The sequence below is a fragment of the Clavispora lusitaniae genome (genome assembly GCF_014636115.1).
Source record: "Clavispora lusitaniae strain FDAARGOS_655 chromosome Unknown tig00000105_pilon, whole genome shotgun sequence".
NCBI lineage: Eukaryota > Fungi > Ascomycota > Pichiomycetes > Serinales > Metschnikowiaceae > Clavispora > Clavispora lusitaniae.
The window spans coordinates 332643-355604 of NW_027093978.1; the positions used below are offsets into that span (position 1 = coordinate 332643).

The 22962-nt window shown below is 42.2% G+C and overlaps 11 protein-coding genes across 11 annotated transcripts; 6 read left to right on the top strand and 5 right to left on the bottom strand. All coding sequences in view use genetic code 12, as the record gives it.

The window, feature by feature from the left end:
• Nucleotides 1-185: 185 nt before the first annotated feature.
• Nucleotides 186-1237, top strand: SLC1 (1-acylglycerol-3-phosphate O-acyltransferase; the record flags this gene model as incomplete). Its single annotated transcript, XM_002615759.2, has 2 exons — nt 186-215; nt 350-1237. 2 exons carry the CDS (start codon nt 186-188, stop codon nt 1235-1237), a joined length of 918 nt encoding a protein of 305 aa, XP_002615805.2.
• Nucleotides 1238-1757: 520 nt separating this feature from the next.
• On the top strand, nt 1758-5735 carry SPA2 (Spa2p; the record flags this gene model as incomplete). Its single annotated transcript, XM_002615758.1, has 1 exon — nt 1758-5735. One exon carries the CDS (start codon nt 1758-1760, stop codon nt 5733-5735), a length of 3978 nt encoding a protein of 1325 aa, XP_002615804.1.
• A 66-nt stretch (nt 5736-5801) lies between these two features.
• FOB63_003153 (U2-type spliceosomal complex subunit) lies at nt 5802-6368 on the bottom strand (the record flags this gene model as incomplete). Its single annotated transcript, XM_002615756.1, has 1 exon — nt 5802-6368. One exon carries the CDS (start codon nt 6366-6368, stop codon nt 5802-5804), a length of 567 nt encoding a protein of 188 aa, XP_002615802.1.
• Nucleotides 6369-6545: 177 nt separating this feature from the next.
• Nucleotides 6546-7697, bottom strand: FOB63_003154 (uncharacterized protein; the record flags this gene model as incomplete). The annotated part of the gene is made up of 1 exon (XM_002615755.1): nt 6546-7697. One exon carries the CDS (start codon nt 7695-7697, stop codon nt 6546-6548), a length of 1152 nt encoding a protein of 383 aa, XP_002615801.1.
• Nucleotides 7698-8080: 383 nt separating this feature from the next.
• Nucleotides 8081-8788, top strand: RMP1 (Rmp1p; the record flags this gene model as incomplete). The annotated part of the gene is made up of 1 exon (XM_002615754.1): nt 8081-8788. One exon carries the CDS (start codon nt 8081-8083, stop codon nt 8786-8788), a length of 708 nt encoding a protein of 235 aa, XP_002615800.1.
• A 178-nt stretch (nt 8789-8966) lies between these two features.
• STP2 (Stp2p) lies at nt 8967-10427 on the bottom strand (the record flags this gene model as incomplete). The annotated part of the gene is made up of 1 exon (XM_002615753.2): nt 8967-10427. One exon carries the CDS (start codon nt 10425-10427, stop codon nt 8967-8969), a length of 1461 nt encoding a protein of 486 aa, XP_002615799.2.
• A 491-nt stretch (nt 10428-10918) lies between these two features.
• Nucleotides 10919-13636, bottom strand: FOB63_003157 (fungal specific transcription factor domain-containing protein; the record flags this gene model as incomplete). Its single annotated transcript, XM_002615752.1, has 1 exon — nt 10919-13636. The coding sequence occupies one exon, from the start codon at nt 13634-13636 to the stop codon at nt 10919-10921; it is 2718 nt and encodes a 905-aa protein (XP_002615798.1).
• Nucleotides 13637-14241: 605 nt separating this feature from the next.
• Nucleotides 14242-15180, top strand: FOB63_003158 (spermine synthase; the record flags this gene model as incomplete). The annotated part of the gene is made up of 1 exon (XM_002615751.1): nt 14242-15180. One exon carries the CDS (start codon nt 14242-14244, stop codon nt 15178-15180), a length of 939 nt encoding a protein of 312 aa, XP_002615797.1.
• A 966-nt stretch (nt 15181-16146) lies between these two features.
• On the top strand, nt 16147-17442 carry FOB63_003159 (uncharacterized protein; the record flags this gene model as incomplete). The annotated part of the gene is made up of 1 exon (XM_002615750.1): nt 16147-17442. The coding sequence occupies one exon, from the start codon at nt 16147-16149 to the stop codon at nt 17440-17442; it is 1296 nt and encodes a 431-aa protein (XP_002615796.1).
• Nucleotides 17443-17720: 278 nt separating this feature from the next.
• ECM25 (Ecm25p) lies at nt 17721-19520 on the bottom strand (the record flags this gene model as incomplete). The annotated part of the gene is made up of 1 exon (XM_002615749.1): nt 17721-19520. One exon carries the CDS (start codon nt 19518-19520, stop codon nt 17721-17723), a length of 1800 nt encoding a protein of 599 aa, XP_002615795.1.
• Nucleotides 19521-20069: 549 nt separating this feature from the next.
• On the top strand, nt 20070-22928 carry RPN1 (proteasome regulatory particle base subunit; the record flags this gene model as incomplete). Its single annotated transcript, XM_002615748.2, has 1 exon — nt 20070-22928. One exon carries the CDS (start codon nt 20070-20072, stop codon nt 22926-22928), a length of 2859 nt encoding a protein of 952 aa, XP_002615794.2.
• Between the last annotated feature and the right edge of the window lie 34 nt (nt 22929-22962).

Here is a 22962-nt window from a genome sequence, read left to right on the forward strand (position 1 = left end):
AAAATCGCCACAAGAGTGTCCAATACATGTAGATACGAAAAGTTAGATAGAGGATATACAAGTGACGGAGAAGTGCTTGTAAATTTCTAGAAACGTAGATTATCGACTTGAGCAGCTGAGGCAGATCCAATAATGGAAAAACGTAATTCCACTAGCATAACGATATTTAGACCAGCGGAATCAGAATGCTTGTAACACAGCAAAAGAAGCCTTCAGTGCAGAGAGGTATACTTTCCCAAGAGGCACATTCAGTACATTGAAGATACGTACATTAAGTATAGGAAATGCTTATTTTGCCCAAAATATACCACCCAACACCCAGTAGCTTCGCGAAATCACATTAAATTAGAGCGAAAAGTCACGCCTTTTTCAAAAGAGTACCATGGGATTTCTCGGACGCTTGAAATTTTTCGCCAAGTCGGTCGTTTTTGGTTCATTGATTGCAGCTTGTGCCCTCTATGGTGTTTTTGCTAGTATTGTCTTGAGGATTATTGGCAAAGGCGAATATGCACAGTACACAGTGGCTAGGGCTTTCTACTACTCCATGAGGGCGCTCTTGGGAATCAAAATCACAATTAAAAATGAGCATTACTTAAAGGAAATGCCATCGGTTGTCGTGGCAAACCATCAGTCTGCTTTGGATATCTTCATTTTGGGTAGAGTCTTTTTACCAGGCTATACAGTTACGGCCAAAAAGGCCTTGAAGTATGTGCCATTTTTGGGCTGGTTCATGATGGCTTCTGGTACTTTTTTCTTGGACAGAGCCAAAGGTGACAAAGCCAGAAAAGTGTTGGAGGCTGCACTTGTCAGCTTGAAGAAAGAAAAGCGCCTGATTTTCATGTTCCCCGAGGGAACAAGGTCTGCCACCAAGAAATTGGAAATGGGTCCATTTAAAAAGGGAGCATTCCACTTAGCCAAGCAGGCCGATATTCCAGTTGTGCCCGTTGCCGTTTCGAACTACAGCCACATTTTCCAGTCCCAAGACAAGGTGTTTAACCGAGGCGAGATTATCATCGAGGTGTTGAAACCAATGCCTACTTCGCTGTTGGCCACCAACGAAGATGTCACCAAGTTTGCGTACAATGTGAGTGAGAAGATGCTCCAGTCTATAGAAACAATGGGATACGCCCCAGCCTACGGTGAAACTCGGGTTGAGACTAGCCCAACTCAGTCGGACGTGTCAGACGTGAGTGTTGAAATTGTCGACGAGGAAACGCCGTTGATCTCACAGGACTAAAATTTCCCACCTTGTATTTTGTGCCAAGCAAAGATACGGTCAACACATGTACGTGGATATTGGCGGTCTGACATTCGTTTTTTTTCGCTTCCACGTTGCGCGTGGCTCTTAGAAAACCGAACCGACTGCGTATATAATACACTGAATAAGGTATACCCAAAAACATATAATGAGAAAAAGAGAATTAACCTGCTACAGAATATATATGCGATTTAGTAGAATGGACTTGTGCTTCGGAGGAAAACTCGATCTTGTCCTTTACTTTTCTTGTGCGTCTGATTGTGCATCTGACTCTTAAAGTTTCGTGCCTCAAGTTTGTTTGGACGCATATTCGTGTCTTGCCAAATCAAAAGGCGCGTCCTACCTCCATTTCGATCCATCACACAGCCCTAAGTAGGGGTGTTTTTTTTTCTTTTCTTCTCTGCTTCAACAACACCGACCGGTATTTTCTTTTCCAATATCTTGGCATTCTAGTAACACACATTAGTTACATTCCAGAGATTCTGATAATCTTGCCATTATGTCTGATCAAGATTTGCTGCGCTACTACAAAGTGCTCAAACAGTTTCTTGATATTTCAGATGATACCAGTTCGTCTCGGTCCAAGTCAAACTCTTCAAGAGCACAGAGAGCCAGAGAAAAACTTTTGAAGTTGTCATCAGCCCAATTCAAAGAATTGAGTACTGATGTTTACGACGAGTTGAAACGTCGAATCGATGAAAGTCGGTCTGAACCCGATTTTTTGCTTCCGAAGCTGACATTCCACCCGAAAAGAAACCAAGCTAGACAAAAATTATCTTCCTTGCCTCAGTCGAGATTCAAAGATCTTGTTTCTGACATTAGTTTTGAGATTGAACGCAGAAACTTGCATCTCAGTAATTCATCTATAAAGACCGATGCAAACAATGCAGGCAACACCCACCATCAATGGTCGTCCCAAGACCAGTCTGCTAACGAAAAACACGAACTTCATGAATCAAACGGGTCGGAACCAGCTGCGCACTCTTCTTTTCAATCACATCAACATGAAAGAGGTCCTTCTAATGCTAGTGCGAAAAATACGGCTCCTCTGCATGATTTAAATAATGAAGTATTACAAAATGACCTCTCAACCCCAGAAATAGGTGCTCAGGATCCAAAACTAGCCATAGGGGTCCAACCAACGACAGTTGTTCCTACAAAAGCGAATTTGGCTTGGTCGAGTGACGAAGAAGGTGAAGATGATATAAAACAAGACTTGCATGGCGAGACCATAGAAAAGACTAATTCTAGTCATACTAAGGATGTGGAATTGAATCACGATAACGAAGAGGAGAGCATAACAGCAAGAAGGATATCTTTGCCCAGTGGGTTTAACCAAACGAAGAAGGTTACTGACCCTGCGGCTTCTGCGAGCTTTTCGTCTCAAGCCTCACCAGAGAACCTTATGGATTCCGTGAACAGGGATGAACATCAAGCAACTCAAGCAAACTCTGATTTACAAGCAAAGCTATTGGCTTTGGAAAAACGCAATATCGATCTTGAAAAGGGATTAAGCGACTTACAAGGTGCTCACAGTAAGTTATTAGAGAAGCATGAGTCTGTGACTTCTACGAATAGAAATCTTGAAACCCTGCTTGCACATTTACAAGATAACAGAGACCAATCAGTCCCTCAGAATGTTATAGAAGAGCTTGATATGTTGAAGGCTGCAAATGCTGCATTGCGGTTAGAAAACGTCGCCTTAAAAAATTCACAACCTAAAACACCCAAAACTCCACTTTCTGAGTCCAATATGGAACAACGAGGATTTGATCAAAGCCCCAGCAATAATATTGCCATATCTACTCAACCCGTTGACTTAAGAGTGGAATTACAAAAGCTACTTGAAAAGTTAGACACGAGGCCCTCGGAACCAGCAAACAAATCCAAATGTGAACAATTAGAATCAGAAGTTATCCAGTGGCAGAAGAGATACGAAGAGGTGCAAGCAGGAAGAATTACAAGTGCTTTTCAACACCCTCTTCAAAACTCAAAGGATATCAAAAGATATGTTTCTTCTACAGGTGTTGTTCCTTTAAGCACGGCGAGTAATTTCTTTGCTCTAATCGAGTCATTCGTCCTTCTTCTCAACAGTGACAACTTCGACAATGACATGCTATTTGAGAAGGCTTCCAGAATCGCGTTGACTGCAAATTCAATTGCCTCTCAAGGTAAAGAGAGGATGTCGAGTACCAGTGTACACTCTGAGTTTGTTCGTGAGGCTGCAGGCCATGCTTTAACCGCAACAAGATATTTTGCTTCCTATCGCCAACTTCTTCCGAAAATTGTTGTTGAGAGGGCGGCTGCCGAAGTTGCCTTTGCAGTCTGTGATTTTATTGCTACTTCCAAGTTGACCGATGGGAACGTTACCGAACCCGATAGTACACCCCATGTATCTCCATTGAAGGAATCCAAACAAGCTAATATGATGGAGTTACCTTCTGTTAGACCTTTAAAGATTGCAAACAAGCTACAATCCTCTTATGCGATGGATAACTCAAAAGACTCAAAGTCAGTCTTAGGGGCTCCCGTGCCAAATTTGGAGATCAATGCCCAGAAGGCTAACGATTCTGTTCCAAAACCCGTGGCAGTACAAATTTCGAACCCACTGGAAGAAAATTCGCATATTCCTAAACAGCATCTAGAGAAATCAACAGACGGAAATGCTTCAAACCGTCAAGACCATAACGATGAACGAGAGCGGAACATGAGTATGGATGAGGCGAATCTTTCGGGTATCTCAACAAGTACGATTGAGACAGATGCCAGAATCCCTGAGTCGAAGGAGAATTATATCAATGGTGAGGTAACAAAAGCACCTGCATCATCGTCTTCGGAAGGCGCTGTCAGAAAGGCCTCTTTATTTGAAAGGCTTCAAAATTCAAAGTTATTGCAGCGCGAAACTCCGGAAAGCAACGGAGCAGGTATAAACTCAGGCGTTACTCACCTGGTAACACAAACAGATTCTCAAAAGTCGCCCTCAACGCCCAAAAAGTCTATAATTTTGGAGAAGGTGAAACAATTTGAGAGCCCTGAGAACTCAAGTATCAAATCAAGTCCGACGACTCCACCGTCAGTGTCAGTTTTCTCAGCCACTCCCAATCTTTCAAACGGACACTCAAATACACAAGAAGTGTCTTCCGAAGAGAAGGGCACTGCTGAATCTTCTACAGCAACAGGAGCTCCTGCAAGAGGAAAGAGTATATTTCAAAGCTTAAGGGAGAAGTTTGCCCATGAAAAGGCCAAGACTGAAGAGAAGGGTATGGGTGATGACTCTGTTAATACTACCAACAACGATGACAAGCTGATGAATGAAGAAGCTAATTCTGAATCGATGAGCTTGTTCCATAAGGATAAGAGTGAAGCAATGAAAGTAAATTCTGCTGAGAACTCTTTTCAAGAATCGGCTCCAGATATGAAGAAAGATGCAGCTGAAACCGAAAAACAAAAGGCTAAAGTACCGGAGACGGAAAAAATTGATGAAGTTTCAGCAATTGTACTGCCTAGTCAAATGCCAGGGGCGTTCGAACCCGAGCTTACAACCGTGGTCACAACAGAAGCACCGTTAACGGGAAGTATGGAAAAGCGGTTAGAATCTGCAGATGAGACTCCCGAGGAAGATAACGAGGAAGCTAGGAAGGAGGAAGATAACGAGGATGAAGAAGCTCCGCGTACCCCAACAAAAAAATCAGAAGTGTCTCCTATGAAGAACCATCAGACCAGTGTTTCTGGATCACCAGCTTCAAAACGCTCAATTCAATCACCGGGCGCAAAATCCCCAGGCAGCGGCAGAGGCTTTCCTGTAGAGGCACCATCTTTCAAAGTTAAGAGGGTAAATTACGCAGAGAGTCCGACTAAAGATAACAAAAGTTTCAAGAGTGAGAGTGAATACGATGACAATGACGAGAGCGAGGAAGAGAGCGAGGACGAGGAAGAAGAAGGTGCTAGACAACGCAGAGAATACAGGAAATCTATGGCTGCTGCTACTTTTAATTTTGAATTATTTGATATTGATGACCCTGATAACACTTTGACACAGGTTTTGTTGTATTTGGAGCATCAAACGGTTCAAGTCATCACAACAATTCAGGACTTGTTGTCTGCAATCAAAAGACCTGATTCCACTAGAGGTGATTTGCGCGAGAACTCGATGGCTATATCCGAAGTAATTAGACAGATGACAGAGGCTACCAACACTTCGATGAACCAGACGAGAAATCATCAATTGAAAGAACACGGAAGCTGGGTCGTTAAAAGTTTGGAAGATTGCAACCATCGTATGAATACCCTTTGCAGATCAAATACCGATAGAAACGATCTGGACTTTGCTGACAAGAATTTCAAGCAAAGACTCGCGGGAATCTCTTTTGATATTGCAAAATGCACCAAGGAATTGGTGAAAACCGTTGAAGAAGCGAGCTTGAAGGAAGATATTGCACATTTAGATGCAAGGCTCAACCAGGAAGACTTGACGTAAAGTGAAGGCTCGTGAATAGAAATCGATAGGATTGTTAAGTTATGTAGCCCAGATGGCTAAATGGAGTCAGCGAATATACTTGGAGAGAAATTTTTGGTGCGCTGGTGAATTCAAAGTATCGGTGGTGTATTGCTTATCCGAATTTGAATTACTCTTCTCTCTGAATGATGTTCCGCTTCTCCAACTTTTTTTGGGCAAAACCTCTGTTTCGTCTGGAGGCAATAGTGGATTCTCGGATGTGGTCACCTCTCTCTTTATCTCTTCCTTTTCCTTTTTCAACTTGTTGAGCTCTTGCATTAAGAGTTCAGTCTCACTTTCACTATCAGACTCCTCATCTTCGCTCTCATCTGATATGCCCCTTTCAGATTCAGAACTCTGTTCACTGTTATTTGACCCTTTTGCTGATAATGTATCTTTGCCATCGCCTTCTTCATATTTGGAGCGCTTTCGCGATTCTTCTAGTTCAGTAACCGCTCTCTTTCCTAGACTTGAATCAACATGCTTCCCCACTATATCCAGTCTAAGTTTCATGGAAAGCTGTCCAGGTAGAGCACGCGAGTGTTTGATGCTATCTTTGATTTCATTTGAGCGACCCCTTTTGCTTTCTAGAGTTGGCCTGTGATTCGTTGTCATGGCAAAAAGAAAAATGTAGATGGTGCAAGAGTATAGAAGATGCGAATATGATGGTGTACACACTGTCAAAGCACTAGTGGTAGGTACAAAACTTACTTTCTGATGATGGTGGGTATATCTTCATCCTTTTCTTACATTCATTCAAATTTTCAGTTTCTTCAACTAGCTAAACGTATTTTATTCTTTATCGCTAACAATTTCGTCCTCCCAGCCCTCGAATTCCTCATCGTTTGTCCTTCTTTCTGGCATCAATTCAGCCATATTCGGACCACCAAGAGCAGCCAACATCTCATTGACTTGATCAACCACATCTGGGTCAGAAGCTTCAAGATCAGCACTGTTAATAACCCTGTAGCCCTGGGTAAGTGCGGATTTGGCTTCAGCAATGCTATTTTGTATTTCTTCATTGTCGCTGGACTTTACCTTCATGATGTCCAATTCTCTGTAATCTTGATCAGATGGATGCTGTTGAGAGTATATGAGACGGGCTTTCAATATGTGAGACAAGGCTTCGTAGTAGTAACAATCTAAGGCATTCTCATTGATTTCGGAAACTCCTCCACATATAGATGGTACCAAATCATACATGGCCAATTCTATGGCAAAACGAGCGAGGCCAAGCAAAGGCTGAACCAATTCGATATATTCGAAGGAGGCTTCTTCTCCTTCTTCGGTTTGCTGGATCTCTAAGGTGTGTTTCTTGTTCTGAAAAAGTTCCCATGATTTCTGTAAAGCTTCCTTAGCATCATCGTTTCTTTGCTGAGAAATTCTAATCAGCGCCAACAAGGACAATGCTTCTGGATTTTGATTGTCCAATGATAAAGAGTAGGAGATTAGGTCATCACATTTTTGTTCAGCTTCTGGTTCCATGCACAAGTCTGTCATCCAAATTTCAATCTGAGCAAAGATACCTTGGTTCAATTTTTTTATTAGGTAAAGAGATAATGCCTCACTGTTTTCATACACTTTAGCCAATTCCACTAAGGTTGCATCATCTTGCCCACTATTGTCAGCAACTTTTGTAAGTTGCTCTTGTAACTTACCAAGGGCCACGTCTAAAAAGCCACATCCATCTTTTCCTCCAATGATTTGCCCCAAATACAAGAACTTCTCAACCCCTTGCTTTGCCTCAGGATCCAACTCAACTGCTTTCATCAATGTGCTGTAAGCTGTTTCCACATCGTTTAGCTCGAGAAGGGTTTCACCGAATACTTCGAGGAGAGGAACGCATTCAGGATTCTTGGTGACTTCTGGAGTCAACAAATCCAATGCCTTTTGCTCTTGGGAACTTTGGAGAAGCGCCCTGGCTCTTCCGATAGTCTCTTCCATCTATGCTTTTGCGTTTCAGGAACAGGAGAGCAGTGTCACTGTGTAATTTTTCATCGCGCGATGACTTTCAGTCAACGTGGATAAGAGTAGGGCTAGACAAGATCCGCATTGAAGAGATTGATGGTTTCTTTATTGCATTTCTCCAAACCCTTTTAATTCCTTCCTATCCACTTAGTGCTTCCTACATCTTTCAAAACCCTTTTCTTTGTTGAGCTACTAGGTGTTGTATGCTCGAATATTGACAAAGTCATTGTCGCAAAAGATAAACTATTTTAGTCCTTTTCTAGTGACTCAACCAGAGAGAGCAACTAGATTCTTTTACTCCATATTCCCATCTCATCGTTTAGAATCCGGTCGTCTCCCGTGCAATACGACAAAGCGAGATGTCTCATCTTGTAACCTCTGCGCAACTCGTGCCAACAGCGTCTCTCGAAAAGCTACAGAAAGAGTTTGAGATACTCCACCTTTTATACACGAGAAACCATAACCAACATCGCGTTGCAAGATGGTGGAGATATTTGGAAATGATACACAAACGAACTCGTCAGATTCTTAAAAAGGCATATAGCATGGAACATGCAAAGAAGTTTAAGGTGAAGGAGAGACTAAGGCAAGAGACGGTTGCCATAGCGAAGTTTATGGTGAATCGAAGTTTATTCTCAAAAGCATACTATGAGTTTAACGGAATTATAGCTTTGGGCCAATTTATCAATTTGGGGCTTGCGTTGGTTGGCAGTTTGAGTGCAATATATTCTGTGGTCAGTGAGATTCAAGCAATTAGTATTACAGGCACGACTGAGAGTAAGAACGGATCAAAGGCACTACAAGTGGATGATGATGACATCGGTATAGAAATCGAGTGGAACCTGGCATCTGCCGAAAAACATCTAGAAGAGGCCCAAGCGCAAAAGCATAACACATCAGAAGTCAAAAAGAAAGATGGAAAAAAACGCCGGCATGAAGAGAAGGACATCAAGACGGATCCAAAAGTTGATGACATAGCCAGTATTTTCGGAGATGCGCCCAAGAAAAAGAAAAAAAAGGCAAAGTCGAAACAGAAAAAAAGCGCCATGGACGAAATATTCGGGTAGTGTTAAAAGTAACCAATATATTATTATTTTACGTATACAAAAAGTGTGCTTAGCTCGTCGCAATCCAGACAAAGATCCCGAGCGCACGATGCCAATGTGAATGTAACCTAAACCACCCCAAAAATAAAAACCCAAATGTCTAAATATTCTGTTATGCTGGTGTATCTTTCGTGAAAACTCAAGAATAACCATTAAGAGATTGCATGTGACCAGTCATGGGATACATGTGAACGTCTCTGAATTGCGTAGCCGTGCTCAATTGATCCGTATCTAGACAATAATCATCATCATAATCCATTTCAACCGGGTTAGTGTTATGGAAAACTTCGTGATGATGCTGAATAGGCATCATCAGTTGCGAAGAAGCTTTGTACAAGGCATCATGTGAATTGTGGATCGTTTGGTGCGTTCCAATAGAAGAACTGACAGATGTAGTTGTAGAGTTATTGTAATCATAAGCGGAGTTGACAATCGGAGTATTTATTGAGCTAGGAGTGCTCATAATAGGAGATTGCTGTTCAATCGGGTTGCCGATGTACTGGCTTCTCTTCTTTTTTTCTTTCATCATACGCTTCATTTGCTTCTTCAAACGGTTCTTAATTCTAGATTTTCCTTTGAAACCTTGAGGCAAGTGGCGACACTCTCCACCTTCAATATGAATTTCACACCAGATTTCTCCGTTCTCAAACCATTCTCCGCACATGGAACAGTTTCCGGGGGATTGCGCTCTCTTTTTTGCTGGAACACCCTCAGGATACTTAAAATGTCTCGATTTCAAATGGGTTTTGTATGTGTCTCTTCTCGAAAATCCTCCTGTAGGATGGCATTGATGAGTAACATCATGTTCATCCACGTAAACAGAAGATTCACGAAATGGGCATCTGTAAGCCTTTTCAAGAGAGTGCTTTTTCAAATGGCGTGTCAAATAGCCCCTCATTTTAAATTTTGAGTCACAATGAGGACATTGGTGGTACTGTCCATCTTCAGCACTTTCGCCTTCAATGGCACCATCACCTTCCAAATCGTCCTCTTCACCCTCTTCGCCATCGCCTTGTTCATCTTTCTGCTTATCGTAATCGCTATTAGTTGAGGAAGGCGTATCGATTTGGTGGTTGCCTGACTGCTTTTGGTTGGAAAGAATAGAGTCAGCGTTGGAAGAGTTGGATGTGACCGGAGATAAGATTTCAGTCTTTGGCCCCGAGGTTCTTATACCTTTAGTCTTCTCAGATTCAAATGACTCCAAGTCAGTGCCAAGGGGCAAGTCGTCCGTAAATGCCCATTCAATTTCGCCCTTTGCATTCTTGAAAGGTAACAAACGAGTTGTTAAGCCTGTGGAGCATGGTTGAGGGTGCGCAGGAGAGGAAACAATTTTCCTTTCGGAAATAGGAGTCTCATGATCAATAGACACATCATCAATGGATGGGAACAAGTTAGGAGGGATGTCACTTTCTGTAGTTGCTTTCTTGTTTGAAGTGGACCCTTGCGCCGGGAAAAAAGCATAACGGATAGGAAACAAATAGTATACGATCAGAGCTAAAAGCCAAAAGAGAACATTTGAAGGTAACAGGTTCGACAAGCTCTTAACCAAGCGATTAATCTGTTTTACAAAAGCAGACTCAGCCTCCATTCTTTGGGACATGGCAACTAGAAAGGCAAGTGTGTGGAAAAAAAATATCAAGTGAGGATTGCGGGAAATGGAAGTTTCGGGAAGGACAATAATGGGATCAACAAAGTTGAGAATACCAAAGATGAAAAACGCTGCGTAAAGTGAACAGGTGTAAACCAAAATGGCGTAAGTTAGAAAAACGTGGATTGTATAATGACAAAAAGCGAATGTCGAGGGACTCATGACCAAGGAAAAAAGAGTATCACACAACAGTAAGATTTTCCGGTACACACACGTCCCGCACTCGGTTAGCTTTTTTTTGATTTTACTTTAGATTGCACGAATAAATAAATTAAGAGATAGCTGTTAACGGTAGTGCTTATAATTATACACACATTTTGGACAAACGTGTTTCGTAAGTCCGGATGATACGATGAAATTGACTATTTTTGGCCGTCACGTTTTGTGCAACGTTCCACTCCTGCAATCATTTTTTTTGGTTGAGCAACGACCCCCACACCGTCTCACATGCTCATTGGCTGTTCGTTGAAAAAATGTAGAATGTTTGGCAAAAAACTGGTTTCATCATTTATATGGCCCGCAACAAATCCCGCATCCCATGGCATGCCTTCGTTAGCAAACTGGAAGGGATTGTCGCTAAATGGGTGTGCGTTTTCCAAGCCCAGAAGCAGGCCTCGCACATCTGGAGCTTCATCGGTATCCGCGTAATTCGTAAACGATGCACTACCAATTACTGGAGGTACAAGAAGGTGGTCTTGGAAAGCATACTGTTCATCTTGGTCGTCAGTAGATGGGGAATCGCCATCTTTCTCTTCTTCTTGGTCCTCGTCGCCACTCAGAACAATGACTTCGTCGTAGAAACCTGGAGACGTGATCGAGAGCATCAGAGGAATAGCGCTTTCGTCATCTGATTTACTAGACACCAACGACTTGATCGAGAGTTTGTGTCTTTTGATTTCTTCATCGGCTTTGGCCGCTTTTCGTATAGCAAGAATTTTCTCACGGTTCTCCATCGATTTGTTTGCCTTCTGGTTCAAGCTCTGGATGGAGACCATAACCTCATGCACAAACCACCAGTTTTCGCTCAATATGTTCAACTCTTGTATAAACTTGTTGCATAAATCTCCTACTCTCGTCATCTTGGCATAAGCGAGTGAGTCAGATGGAATGCCTTTCAATTTCGAAAGGAGTCTCATACGGCTTGTAAGAGGCACCGAAAAAGACACAAGCATAATCAGTGGAATTAATGGAATAGGCATAACTAGCTCGTAACCTCTGCCATCCTTGAGCATATCCAATAGTTTCACAAATGATTCACTTAAACGAAGACTAGGTTCGTCGATCTCGGGACAACTCTTCAGGTATTTAACTTGGCCCGTTCTTAAAATCAACCCGATTTGGTTTTTCATGATTTCCTCCAAGAAGAGAACATGGCGATCCCTGTAAGCACTTACAGGCATGGCTGGAAGACATCCGATTTTCTTTGATTTGTCGTAGTCATGCTCCATAAATTTTGCTCGAACCTTTTCTATCCTGTCGGCACCATCATCTTTTAGATACTCCGAAGGCACAAATATAGGATCGCCTGGGAGCGTTTCTGCTTTGATACTTTTAACACCGTTAAATACTCTTGGAGGTCTGAAAGCCTCGATAAGAGTATCTTCTAATGCATATGCGATTCCCACAATCCTATCAAGGTGAGGTAAATCTGTTGGCCGCCCAATATTAAAGTCGGGCCTTTTAATAACAACTGCTTTACCATTCAACAAGGCATTGAACCTATCAAGAATGAAGATCACCCACCACAAATGTTTAAGATAGGTAGATTTATTTTTGACACCTTCTTTGATAATTCGCTCGTGGAAGAAATCGTGGTGGATGAGCAAAGAGAATGAATAACTCACGCAATCAAAAAGATCATGAGAGCTTTGCTCATTTCCAAACTTGTTGAATGTAAAGTTGAGACATAACAATAACTGTGTCGTCAACCTAGTGAGCTTTTCTGTATCTCCAAGCTCAGGCAAGAACAAGAGAAGCTGACGAACTTTTACCTCCAACTCATATATGAACCTGTTTTGCTTGTCTTTGAACAGACCAGTGCTCGTGCAAAATGACCTTCTCAAAATCAGTTCTGATAATTCGTCCCTAGCTGCTATGATGATCATGGCATATGCCATTATGTTGGGGATCTTGTTTTTTTTGTATAACTCCCAAAATTCTTGCTCATGAACAATGGGAAATACTGAATTAACCTTGTAAAAATATATTTCATAAAGTTTCAATAAGTCTGACTGACTGACTTCAAAGAAACCCGGAGTATTCAATGTGAATGCATGGATCGATAACAAAAATTTAAAATGAAGACAATTACGAGAAGATAGATATCTTGTTTTGTGGCGATGCCTTTTCGACAATATTTCCGTCAAGCTCTCCCATTTAGTATCGGCATCTTTCCGGCTCAATGTTTTAGCAAAATATACTGCAGTTTCTTTGATGCTAGTGTTGAAGTCAAAGACCCGCTTCAAAAATTTCCAATCTACCTTGTGGATAATTTCTTCGATATTATCGGGATTGAAAGTGCGAGGAGAACTAAACCAAGAAGTGGACAGACTGGTATTGGATCGGGGCCCGTCTCTTGCCTCGGACTTGATTTCTTGATTTTCTTCTTGGACAGGTGCGAATGGGTTTGCAAACAGGGTGTCGAATAGCTTTTCATGTTGCATAGGAGAGCCCGAAGAAGCAAGGATATTTGGGTAAAAAGCCTGCGGCTGCTGCGGCTGCGGCGGAATAGAATGTGTCTGATTAGTATAACTTGATAAGTCCTCAGATTTAGATCTCGATGGCGACATATTCTCTTTAGGCAAAGGGGGCACATTGCCAGTTGAATATCGAATTGGATCCATTATATATGAAGACCTATTCGGACTAGATTGGGATGACATAGGAGTTTCACTGATTCGACTTGAATGAGGAAGGCTGATGGGAGTCTCTAACTTGAAATCGGGGACAAAAGAAGCTTTCTGCTGCACAGAAATTTTGTCATGCTGCTGTTTGATCAAATCACAGTGGAGCCCCTTCCGTCTGCAGACATCACATCCATGAGTTTCATATTCGCCAGTCAGAAAGCAGCGGATACGCTTCATCCGGCAAGTTTGACAGCACCGAAAGGTTCTCTTTCGGGACTTATAACTACTATTGTAAGCAGGGAAAACAAACATCATAGGTATATGACAGTGGTTGAATGCAGATGTTATAATTAGGCGAGAACGATTCACAGCATCAAAAATTGCTCTGCTGTTGGCTATGCGCACAAATGGTGTAGAGAAAAGACAAAAAAATTAAAGAAAATTATAGATCTTGCAATTTAAAGGAATCATGCTTCGCGCTATATTTGTATGTACGAATGTGGGGTAAAATGGGGAGCAGGCACAGACTATTTTTTCGCTAGCACATTTTATTTGGGAAAACTACAAGGGTCCCCACCGAGGAGAGGAGGGGCAGTTTACGAATTATAAAGCTACTTTTGGGTGTATAAACGAGAACGTTTTCTTGTGAGTATTGGACTTGCTTCTCGTTTTATTTCTTTGAACGATCCTTTAGAATTTTGAGGTTCTAGGATGCGCAATGTATAATTATCCGTCTGCATCCTTTTAGGATAATAGCGCAAGAGATATTCTTCAAACAAGTAAATTATGCTAGACATCGTGGTTTCGTAACTGTTTTGAGCGTCCTTCCTCTAGTCATTTCGCTCCCCATCCGACGTTACAAGTGCGCAGACACGGAAAAAAAGAAAAAAAAAGTACAGCACCGGACATCATATATCAAAATGGTATTAGACTTGGCCACATTCAGCCATCCTGCAGTTTCTCAGATCCAGGGAAAGTACTGGTTTCACGAGAATAGTGAGGATGCCTTTCCTGGGCAAATGTTTGGGCTTGAAATCAAACAGCTTCTCCACCACTCCAAAAGCGAATTTCAGGACATTCTAATTTTCGAGTCAAAAACGTTTGGGAATGTCCTTGTGCTTAACGGAATTGTCCAGTGTACAGAAAAGGATGAGTTTGCATACCAAGAGGTTATAACCCACATTCCTGTAATGAGTCATCCCAGCCCAAAGAATGTGTTGGTCATTGGAGGTGGAGATTGTGGTGTTGTGCGGGAGTTGGTGAAACAGTTGGACATTAGTGGTGTGGAATGCATTACCATGGTTGAAATTGACCGTCAAGTGATCGACTTGAGTGTGAAATATTTGCCTGAAATGGCAAAGTTCCACAACCACCCCAAGGTGAATATTGTTATCGAAGACGGATTCAAATTTTTGCAGAAGCTAGGCTCTTTGGAAGAATCTGACAAGTACGACGTGATCATTACAGATTCTTCTGACCCTGAAGGTCCAGCGGAGGAATTTTTCGAGGTGAACTATTTCTCATTATTGAAAAATGCCACCAAGAACGATGGCGTGGTTATCATGCAAAGCAGCGAAAATATCTGGTTGAAAATAGACTACTTGGCTGAGCTCAAGAGCAAGGCTAATCGTGTTTTCCCTAACGTGGCTTACTGCCAGTGTTACATGCCTTCATACACCAGTGGCCAGTTGGGACTTATTGTGGCTTCGAGCGATACGACTAAAAATTTTGCAAAGCCATTGAGAACCATTGCCACGGATAAGGAAGCACAAGTTTTCAAGTACTACAATGCAAAAGTGCACGAAGCTGCGTTCGTCTTGCCTACTTGGGCAGACGAAATTGTTAACCAGCGGAAATAAATGGAGATGCTGGCGTCGAAGATCATATCGGCTTAGCTGGTGCGGTAATGAGTATAGTGGTAGGAGGATACAGTTTATAGATGGGTTTAATTGATAAATGCATGGTGTTGATATTGTCAATAAAGGTATGAAATCCGTTTTATATCATCTACGGATCAGTAATGAGAGGCAGTTGCAAGCGTTAACCTCATGAGTTACGACTGTTCATATAACATGAGCTGACACAAGCTCTTTCGACTTCATGCGAGTCGTATCAAAAAAACTGAACCATTGTGTCTCTTTTGAGCTATATACGGGGGAAGTATAAATTTGGTGACACCTTCTCGTTGTTGAGTGGAAGAACCTGACAGCCTTCCATACTTCAATTGTGTACTGTGAGATACTATAAGTCACGGCTTCTACTATTCCATTGGAAACATCTAGAGAAAGCATGCATACCGGATTACGAAATACAAACCGCCATAGTAGTGACTTTTGTAGCTTCATCTTTTCGAAAGACTAATGGCGGAAAAAAAGAAAAAAATAACAATGAAAGACACATATATATCACAAGTAGCCAGAACGCCAAACAGCCGAATGACGAAATTTTTACTGGGACCGTGAACTGGGAATCCTCTACGACATCCTAACTTCATGATGCACGGCTCCATTCGCGAACCATTTCAGCCATGGTCGCAGCTGAAATACTGCGTTCAGACTAGCACTAGAAGGTGAAAAACAACGGCTACTTTGAACAGTTTCGATGCCAGGAGATGCAACCGTAAGAATGCACTTTTTCGCTCTTTCTCGCCACGCTCTTGTCTCTTCCGATGACAGTACCCTGATCCCCCTCCTCGGATTTGCCAAGCGCACGACCACCTCACGTGATAGCGTGCTCACCCCATCCCCCGGAAACAAACAAAATTTTAACACATTTACACTACTACCCTAACACGACCTCTAGAGCATTTTGCACCCAAAGCGCACATGAGCCACGAGGAAGATTACCCAGCAAACATTGATGAGCAGTTGCTTACTGCTGTGAAAAACCAGGTAAATGGACATGACTTAGATGATGGCAGTCTGGTGAAATTGGAAGCTTCAAAACATCACCACCGAAACCCACAACAGGAAAATCAGCCTCTGCAGGAGCAGCGGGCTGCCCAAGAGGCCCAAGCTCAGGCCCAGGCCCAAGCGCTATACCATCAGCAGCAACATTTGCACGACGACTCTGAGTACAATATCCAGATCCCTGAACCCATCATAGACTCCCGGCTGAAAATCTATCCAGTGTCGGAAAACACAATCACAAATGAGGGAAACTTGATAACGCGGCCATTCCCAGAGCAGATGTTTCACACACGCGACGAACTCAACGAGTTCATTTCGGAGTTTGCTCGGGATAACGGTTTCGGAATTGTCATTGCTCACTCGAACAAAAAGGCCATTTACTACACCTGCGAGTTGGGTGGACGCTACCGCCATAAAAAGGGCAAATCCATCCAGCAACAAGAGGAAGAAGCTGCGCGCAGACAGCTCAATGAGACCGGAACAGCATATGTGTTGGAGCCCCATGCCCGCACTAAAAAGTTGCGGTGTCCGTTTAGCATGACAGCATCGTTCCGCAAGTCCAACCTGATTTGGTCGCTTCGCACAACTTGCAACGAGCACAACCACCCGCAGTTGGATCCTTTGTCTAACCATCCAATGTTGCGCAAGCGTTCAGATGAGTTGAACTTGCTTATCTTGGACTTGTATAAGGTGGGCACCAAACCTTCTCACATCGAGGCAAAGATCAAGCACCAATTCCCCGACGTGTTGATCAAGCGTGAAGACATTTACAACGAGATCCGTGGCTATAAGCGTAAATTGAAGAAGCAGAACAAGTTTCTACCTGGCGGCGTTGGTGCGAACGGTATCAAGCGCCGCCGTAACGCCGCACTGTACCATCAAGTTATGGAGGATGACGACGAAGACGATGACCACGACGAGGTCTTATCCTATGAGTTGGAGCGCCAAAGGCAGGAGGCCGAAATTCAGCGCCAATTGGCCGTGGATCACCACTCGCACCACCATTCCATGGGCCATCTGCTTTCACCACACCCACATTTGGATGAGCAACAGCTACAACATTACCAGCAACAATTGCATGGTCTTCACGAAAGTGAGCACGGAGATAGCACTGCAGCAGCTGCAATTGCTGCAGTGGCAAGCGCAGCTCATGCTAGTGGTAACGGCGACTTGTCCATCGACAATATCGACAGCAGATTGGTAGGAGAATAGACGTGTAAAATAGTGTATAGTAAAATCACAGATAGGTAACGCACACTTGTAAGTACATGGACAAGAGCAACAGCACATACTACTGTATGCTCAACTTGATCCGTGTGCGGATCTCACTTAACCTTAAGAGAAACCCTGGACTAAATGTGAAAGCAATACATTACTATCGATCGATACAGTTGAACATTCATTCCTTGGAAGAGAGAAGATCACAACTATAATACGAGAAATCGTCCAGGAAATGTGCCCGCGTGGCATAACATATGATTGTAGGGGGTCTAAATAGTACGTATGATTTCAAATGCTTGTGTTCTTTCTTCAAAGAGTCTGGTGAGTTCGCTAACCTTGCGTCCACGAATGACCGGCTTCTTAATGGGCTTCGGTTCAGGTACTTGTGCGTCTGTGTGCTCAATGTCATTTTTCTGTGTACGTTCAAATCGATATTTCTGTGGGGGATACTGTAACATAACATTAATGCTTTTAAGTTGATTGGGTTGCAGTTTTTCTTCTTGAATGGTCTCGCAACGTTTAGGAACCCTCTTACCAGGATTAGATATCTTGGTGAATTTCAATGTCTCATCTCTCTTTGTATCAGTGGTACTGTGTTCTTCTTGAGGCTCATCCGGCACTCCCTCTTTTTCATTTCGTATCTTTCCTGTTTGCCGACCTTCATTTTCATTTTTCTTTTCTACCTGTTGCCTTTCCATCTCACGTACACTTTCCACCTTCTGCGAAATTTCCCTCGCTTTCTCTAGTGGTGAGACCTTTTTGTTCTTGAAATATTCATTCTTTTCATTAATGTGCCCGCTTGGTTCTCTTGTATCATCTAATATCATTTTGGTACTAAAGTCACGAGTTTCTTCATCAGTTGATTCATCCTCATTCATGGTAATTTCATGTGACATGTTGTACAGTTCATCAATTGCCGGGTTGTGAAGTGTTTCACCATTAACAATTTGCTCCACGCTCTCGAATCTGTTTTGGTAAAGGGGACGGATTCTCTCCCAATGCAAAAGGACATTCTTAATGAACCGTGTCCCGATAGATATTCTGTCTCTATTTTGTGTCGACAATAGCTCATGCGTTAGCGCATGGCACATGCTCTTCAGTATAGAATAGTGAGAATGGTTGGTAATAGCTGCATTTTCAACGATGCGGTAACACAAGTCCATAATTTGATATATGAGGACATTAGTATCTGGGTCAGCCATCATGACATTCAAGACCTCTAATGTATAATTTAGCAGATCATTCATTGGCAATGGTATCTTGTCGACGGGAATGAGAGGCTGAGAAACTTCCAAGAGTAACTTTTTGAAACAGGATGCAATGCAGTTCAAATCCCAGTCGTTGATCCATATTAGTTGATTTCTGACTATGCATAAGAACAATATCTCGGTGTTGAGTCTGTTTCCAGGTCTATGAAAGATCAGCTCAACGTTTGGCCCATACATATCAACAATGCGAAAAATCTGGTAGAAATGATGATAGAAAACGGGATCAGATGTTTGAGAGTAGCGTGTGGAAGGGGTAAGGATAGGCTCAAGTGGACAATTAAGTTCAATTTTGGGACTGAGTGTGCATTGTGCATCATGTTTATAGATGTTAAGCGATAGCTTCAATTTGGTGATATCCACGTAGTATGAAAGTTCCGAAAGTGAATCACAACTTATAAGGATATTATTTTTACTGGACTTGTTTCCAAACAATGAATTCAATTTTGTGAGTGTCTGCCTCGAGAAGGAGATGTTGGTTAATATTTGTGATATGGATTTGACAAACCAGCTTTCGTGCACGGATATGACTTTCGTAAGATTGCCAACATTGTCTCTGTTTTGTAGGTCTGGAGAGAGGAAAGCTTTTAGGAACTTAACGCCCCAGAGCCAATTGATTTTGTTGAGGCCACAACTAAACATAATAAGAACATATGGCCGGTCCGGAAGTGACTTCATCATTGTAGGAATAAAAAGATCATAGTCGATTTGAGATGTAGGTGGAAGGTATGACGTATCAAATACGAAAATGGGATGACCCGTGTAGGCATCCACAACATCTGATTGATAAAAAATTCTCTCCATGCCTCAAAAGCACTTAGCAAGAATTAGCTTTCTTTTCCGGTGTTTTTCGGTGCATGAGTGTACGCGATTTGACCCAAATAGGTTAGTTTGGTGCGCAATGGCTAACAAGAGCCAAGTCAACATGAATATACATTAAATACGGCCGAATATCAAAAGCTGGTTAAGTAGACGAAACTGAAATATATAACAAGAATTTTAATATTGACGATCGAAAGCATGCAAGCAAAAAAAAAAAAAAAAAAGAAAAAAAAAACCAGAACAAAATATATTAGCTGTTCCCACCAAGCAAACGAGACAATCGTATTTCTACACTTGACCCAGTCACCTTCGAAGTAGGTAAAATAGAACCAGTGAGGAGTACATCATCCTATATTGGACCGGAGGTCCAGTGTCAATAATACATATGGTTTATTACAAACAGTTCCGAAGAGAAGCTGTGTCGGTCACGTGTTTTGTTACCCATGCGTGTACAGGATTCAAACTCGTTTGCCACAAGCCAGAACCAACGAACGCAAATCTCACTATTAAATCTGCCATCCATTGTACACCATGGCACCTGTAAAAGACCAGGTGGCGTCCTCTGAGGCAGAATCTCAGAAGAAGAAACAACCTGTTGTTGCTGAGGAAGAGCTTTCCGAAGAAGACCAAAAATTGAAGGATGATTTGGAAGCGTTGGTGGAGACCTTAAACCAGCCAGATCAACCTGAAGAGGATTATTTGACCGCCTTGTCTACTATGAAAAACTTCATCAAGGATTCAACCACCTCTATGACTGCGGTACCTAAGCCATTGAAATTCTTGAGGCCACATTATTCGTTAATGACAGAATTGTACGAAAAATGGTCCACCAAAGGGGTTGCGGTGAAACTTTTACTCCAACTTGCCGATATCATTTCTGTTTTGGCCACCACTCGTTCTGACGATGGAAAGAGAGAGTCTCTCAAATACCGCTTATTGGCTTCCGATGATACTATTTCTGATTGGGGCCATGAGTACATGCGCCATTTGGCTTTGGAGATTGGCGAGTCATACCAGGCCAATTTGGGATCTGATGAGGCACATGTTGCTCGCTTGGTGGATTTGTCACTTCACATTGTTCCGTTCTTTTTAAAGCACAATGCAGAGGCAGATGCTGTGGACTTGTTGTTGGAAATTGAAAACATCGAAAAGTTGCCCCAGTATTTGGATAACTCGACATATGCAAGAGTTTGTCTTTATATGGTGAGCTGCGTGCCACTCTTGGCTCCTCCAGATGACACAGCATTTTTGCACACTGCTTATTCTATCTACTTGACTCATAATCAATTGACTCAGGCATTAACCTTGGCCATCAAGTTGGACAATGAAGATTTAATTAAGCAGGTGTTTGACTCAACTGAAGACCTCTTGGTACATAAACAGTTGGGCTTTATATTGTCACAACAGTATAACAGATTTAAATACCCAGGTGATAATGAAGAGACGCAAGAGATCATTTCTAATGTCAAATTGCCAGAATTCTACGCATACTTGGTTGAAGAATTGAACTTATTGGAACCAAAAGTGCCAGAGGATATTTACAAATCTCATTTGGAGGATTCCAGATATGTTTATGGTCTGGGATCGATAGATTCTGCAAAACAAAATTTGGCTGCCTCTTTTGTCAATGCTTTCCTCAATTTTGGTTATGGTACAGATAAATTGATCTTGCAATCTGGTGAGAGCGAGACAAAATCATGGATCTACAGAACAAAGGCATCTGGTATGATTTCCGCTACCGCTTCCATTGGATCCATTTATCAATGGAACATTGACGAAGGTTTGCCTGCATTGGATAGATATACCTATTCTAATGATGATGTTATAAAGGCTGGTTCCATCTTGGGAACTGGTATAATCTCGGCGAACATCAATGATGAAGCTGAAGTTTCTTTGGGTTTGTTGCAAGAGTATGTGCTGGACCCAAAAAAGATTTTCCAGACGTCTGCTATCAATGGTCTCGGAATTGCCTACGCCGGATCTGCCAATGAAGAGGTGTTGAACTTATTGCTTCCTCTTATTTCTGACACAGACATCTCTTTGGAAGCATCATGTTTGGCTTCTTTGGCGCTTGGTCATGTTTTTGTCGGTACCTGCCACGGAGATATTACGTCCGCTATTTTGCAAACTTTGTTGGAGAGAGACTTTACTCAATTGAACAACAAGTTCATTCGCTTCATGGCATTGGGTCTTGGCTTGTTATATATGGGCAAGACAGAGATGGTGGAGGATGTTTTGGATATTATTGACGCTATCGAACATCCAATCAACAAAACATTGAAGGTGTTGGCAAACATATGTGCTTATGCTGGTACTGGTAATGTTTTGCAAATCCAATCATTGTTGCAAATGTGCTCAGCAAAACCTAAGAGTGACGTTGAGGAAGAGAAGAAGTTAGCAGAAAGCGAAGAAGATCAAAAGAAGAGAGATGGTGGAGATACAGAAGCTGCTTCGGCACAAGGAGAAGCTTCGGCAACAGGAGATGAAGATATGGAAGATGCCACTACAACGACGACTGAAGTCAAAGAGGAGGAGAAAGAAAAATCTGAAGATGAAGATGAAGATGAGGAAGAAGATATCTATCAGGGCTTTGCTGTGTTGGGTCTCGCTTGTATTGCTATGGGTGAGGATATTGGTCAAGATATGGTCTTGCGTCATTTCTCCCATTTGATGCATTATGGTAATCCTTTGATCCGCAGAACTGTTCCCTTGGCAATGGGTTTAGTCTCAGCTTCTTATCCACAAATGAAGGTGTTTGACACGCTCTCTCGTTATTCACATGATCCAGATTTGGAAGTGTCACAAAATGCAATTTATGCGATGGGATTGGTTGGTGCTGGTACCAACAATGCGAGATTGGCTCAATTATTGAGACAGTTGGCTCAGTACTACTCTAAGTCGCCTGACTCCTTGTTTATGGTGAGAATTGCCCAAGGTATATTGTATTTGGGTAAAGGTACATTGTCTTTAACTCCGTTTAACAGCGAAAGGTCCATTTTAAACAAGGTTTCTTTGGCTGCGTTATTGACTGTGTCAGTTTCTTTGCTAGATCCAAAATCCTTCATTTTGAGTGACTCTACTACTGAAACATCCCACCAAATGTTGTACTACTTGACACCCGCAATCAAACCTAGAATGTTGATCACTGTTGATGAAGATTTAAATCCTATCAAAGTGAATGTTAGAGTTGGTCAAGCTGTTGACGTGGTTGGCCAAGCAGGTAAACCAAAGACAATCACTGGTTGGGTGACGCAAGCCACACCGGTGTTGTTAAGCTATGGTGAAAGAGCAGAGTTGGAGAATAACGAAGAATGGATCAGTCTTTCGCATACTTTGGAAGGCATTGTCATCTTGAAGAAAGCTCCAGAGTCTACCGAAGGCGAAAATTGAACAGAGTGCGTATATTAGAGATGACACTGTAATC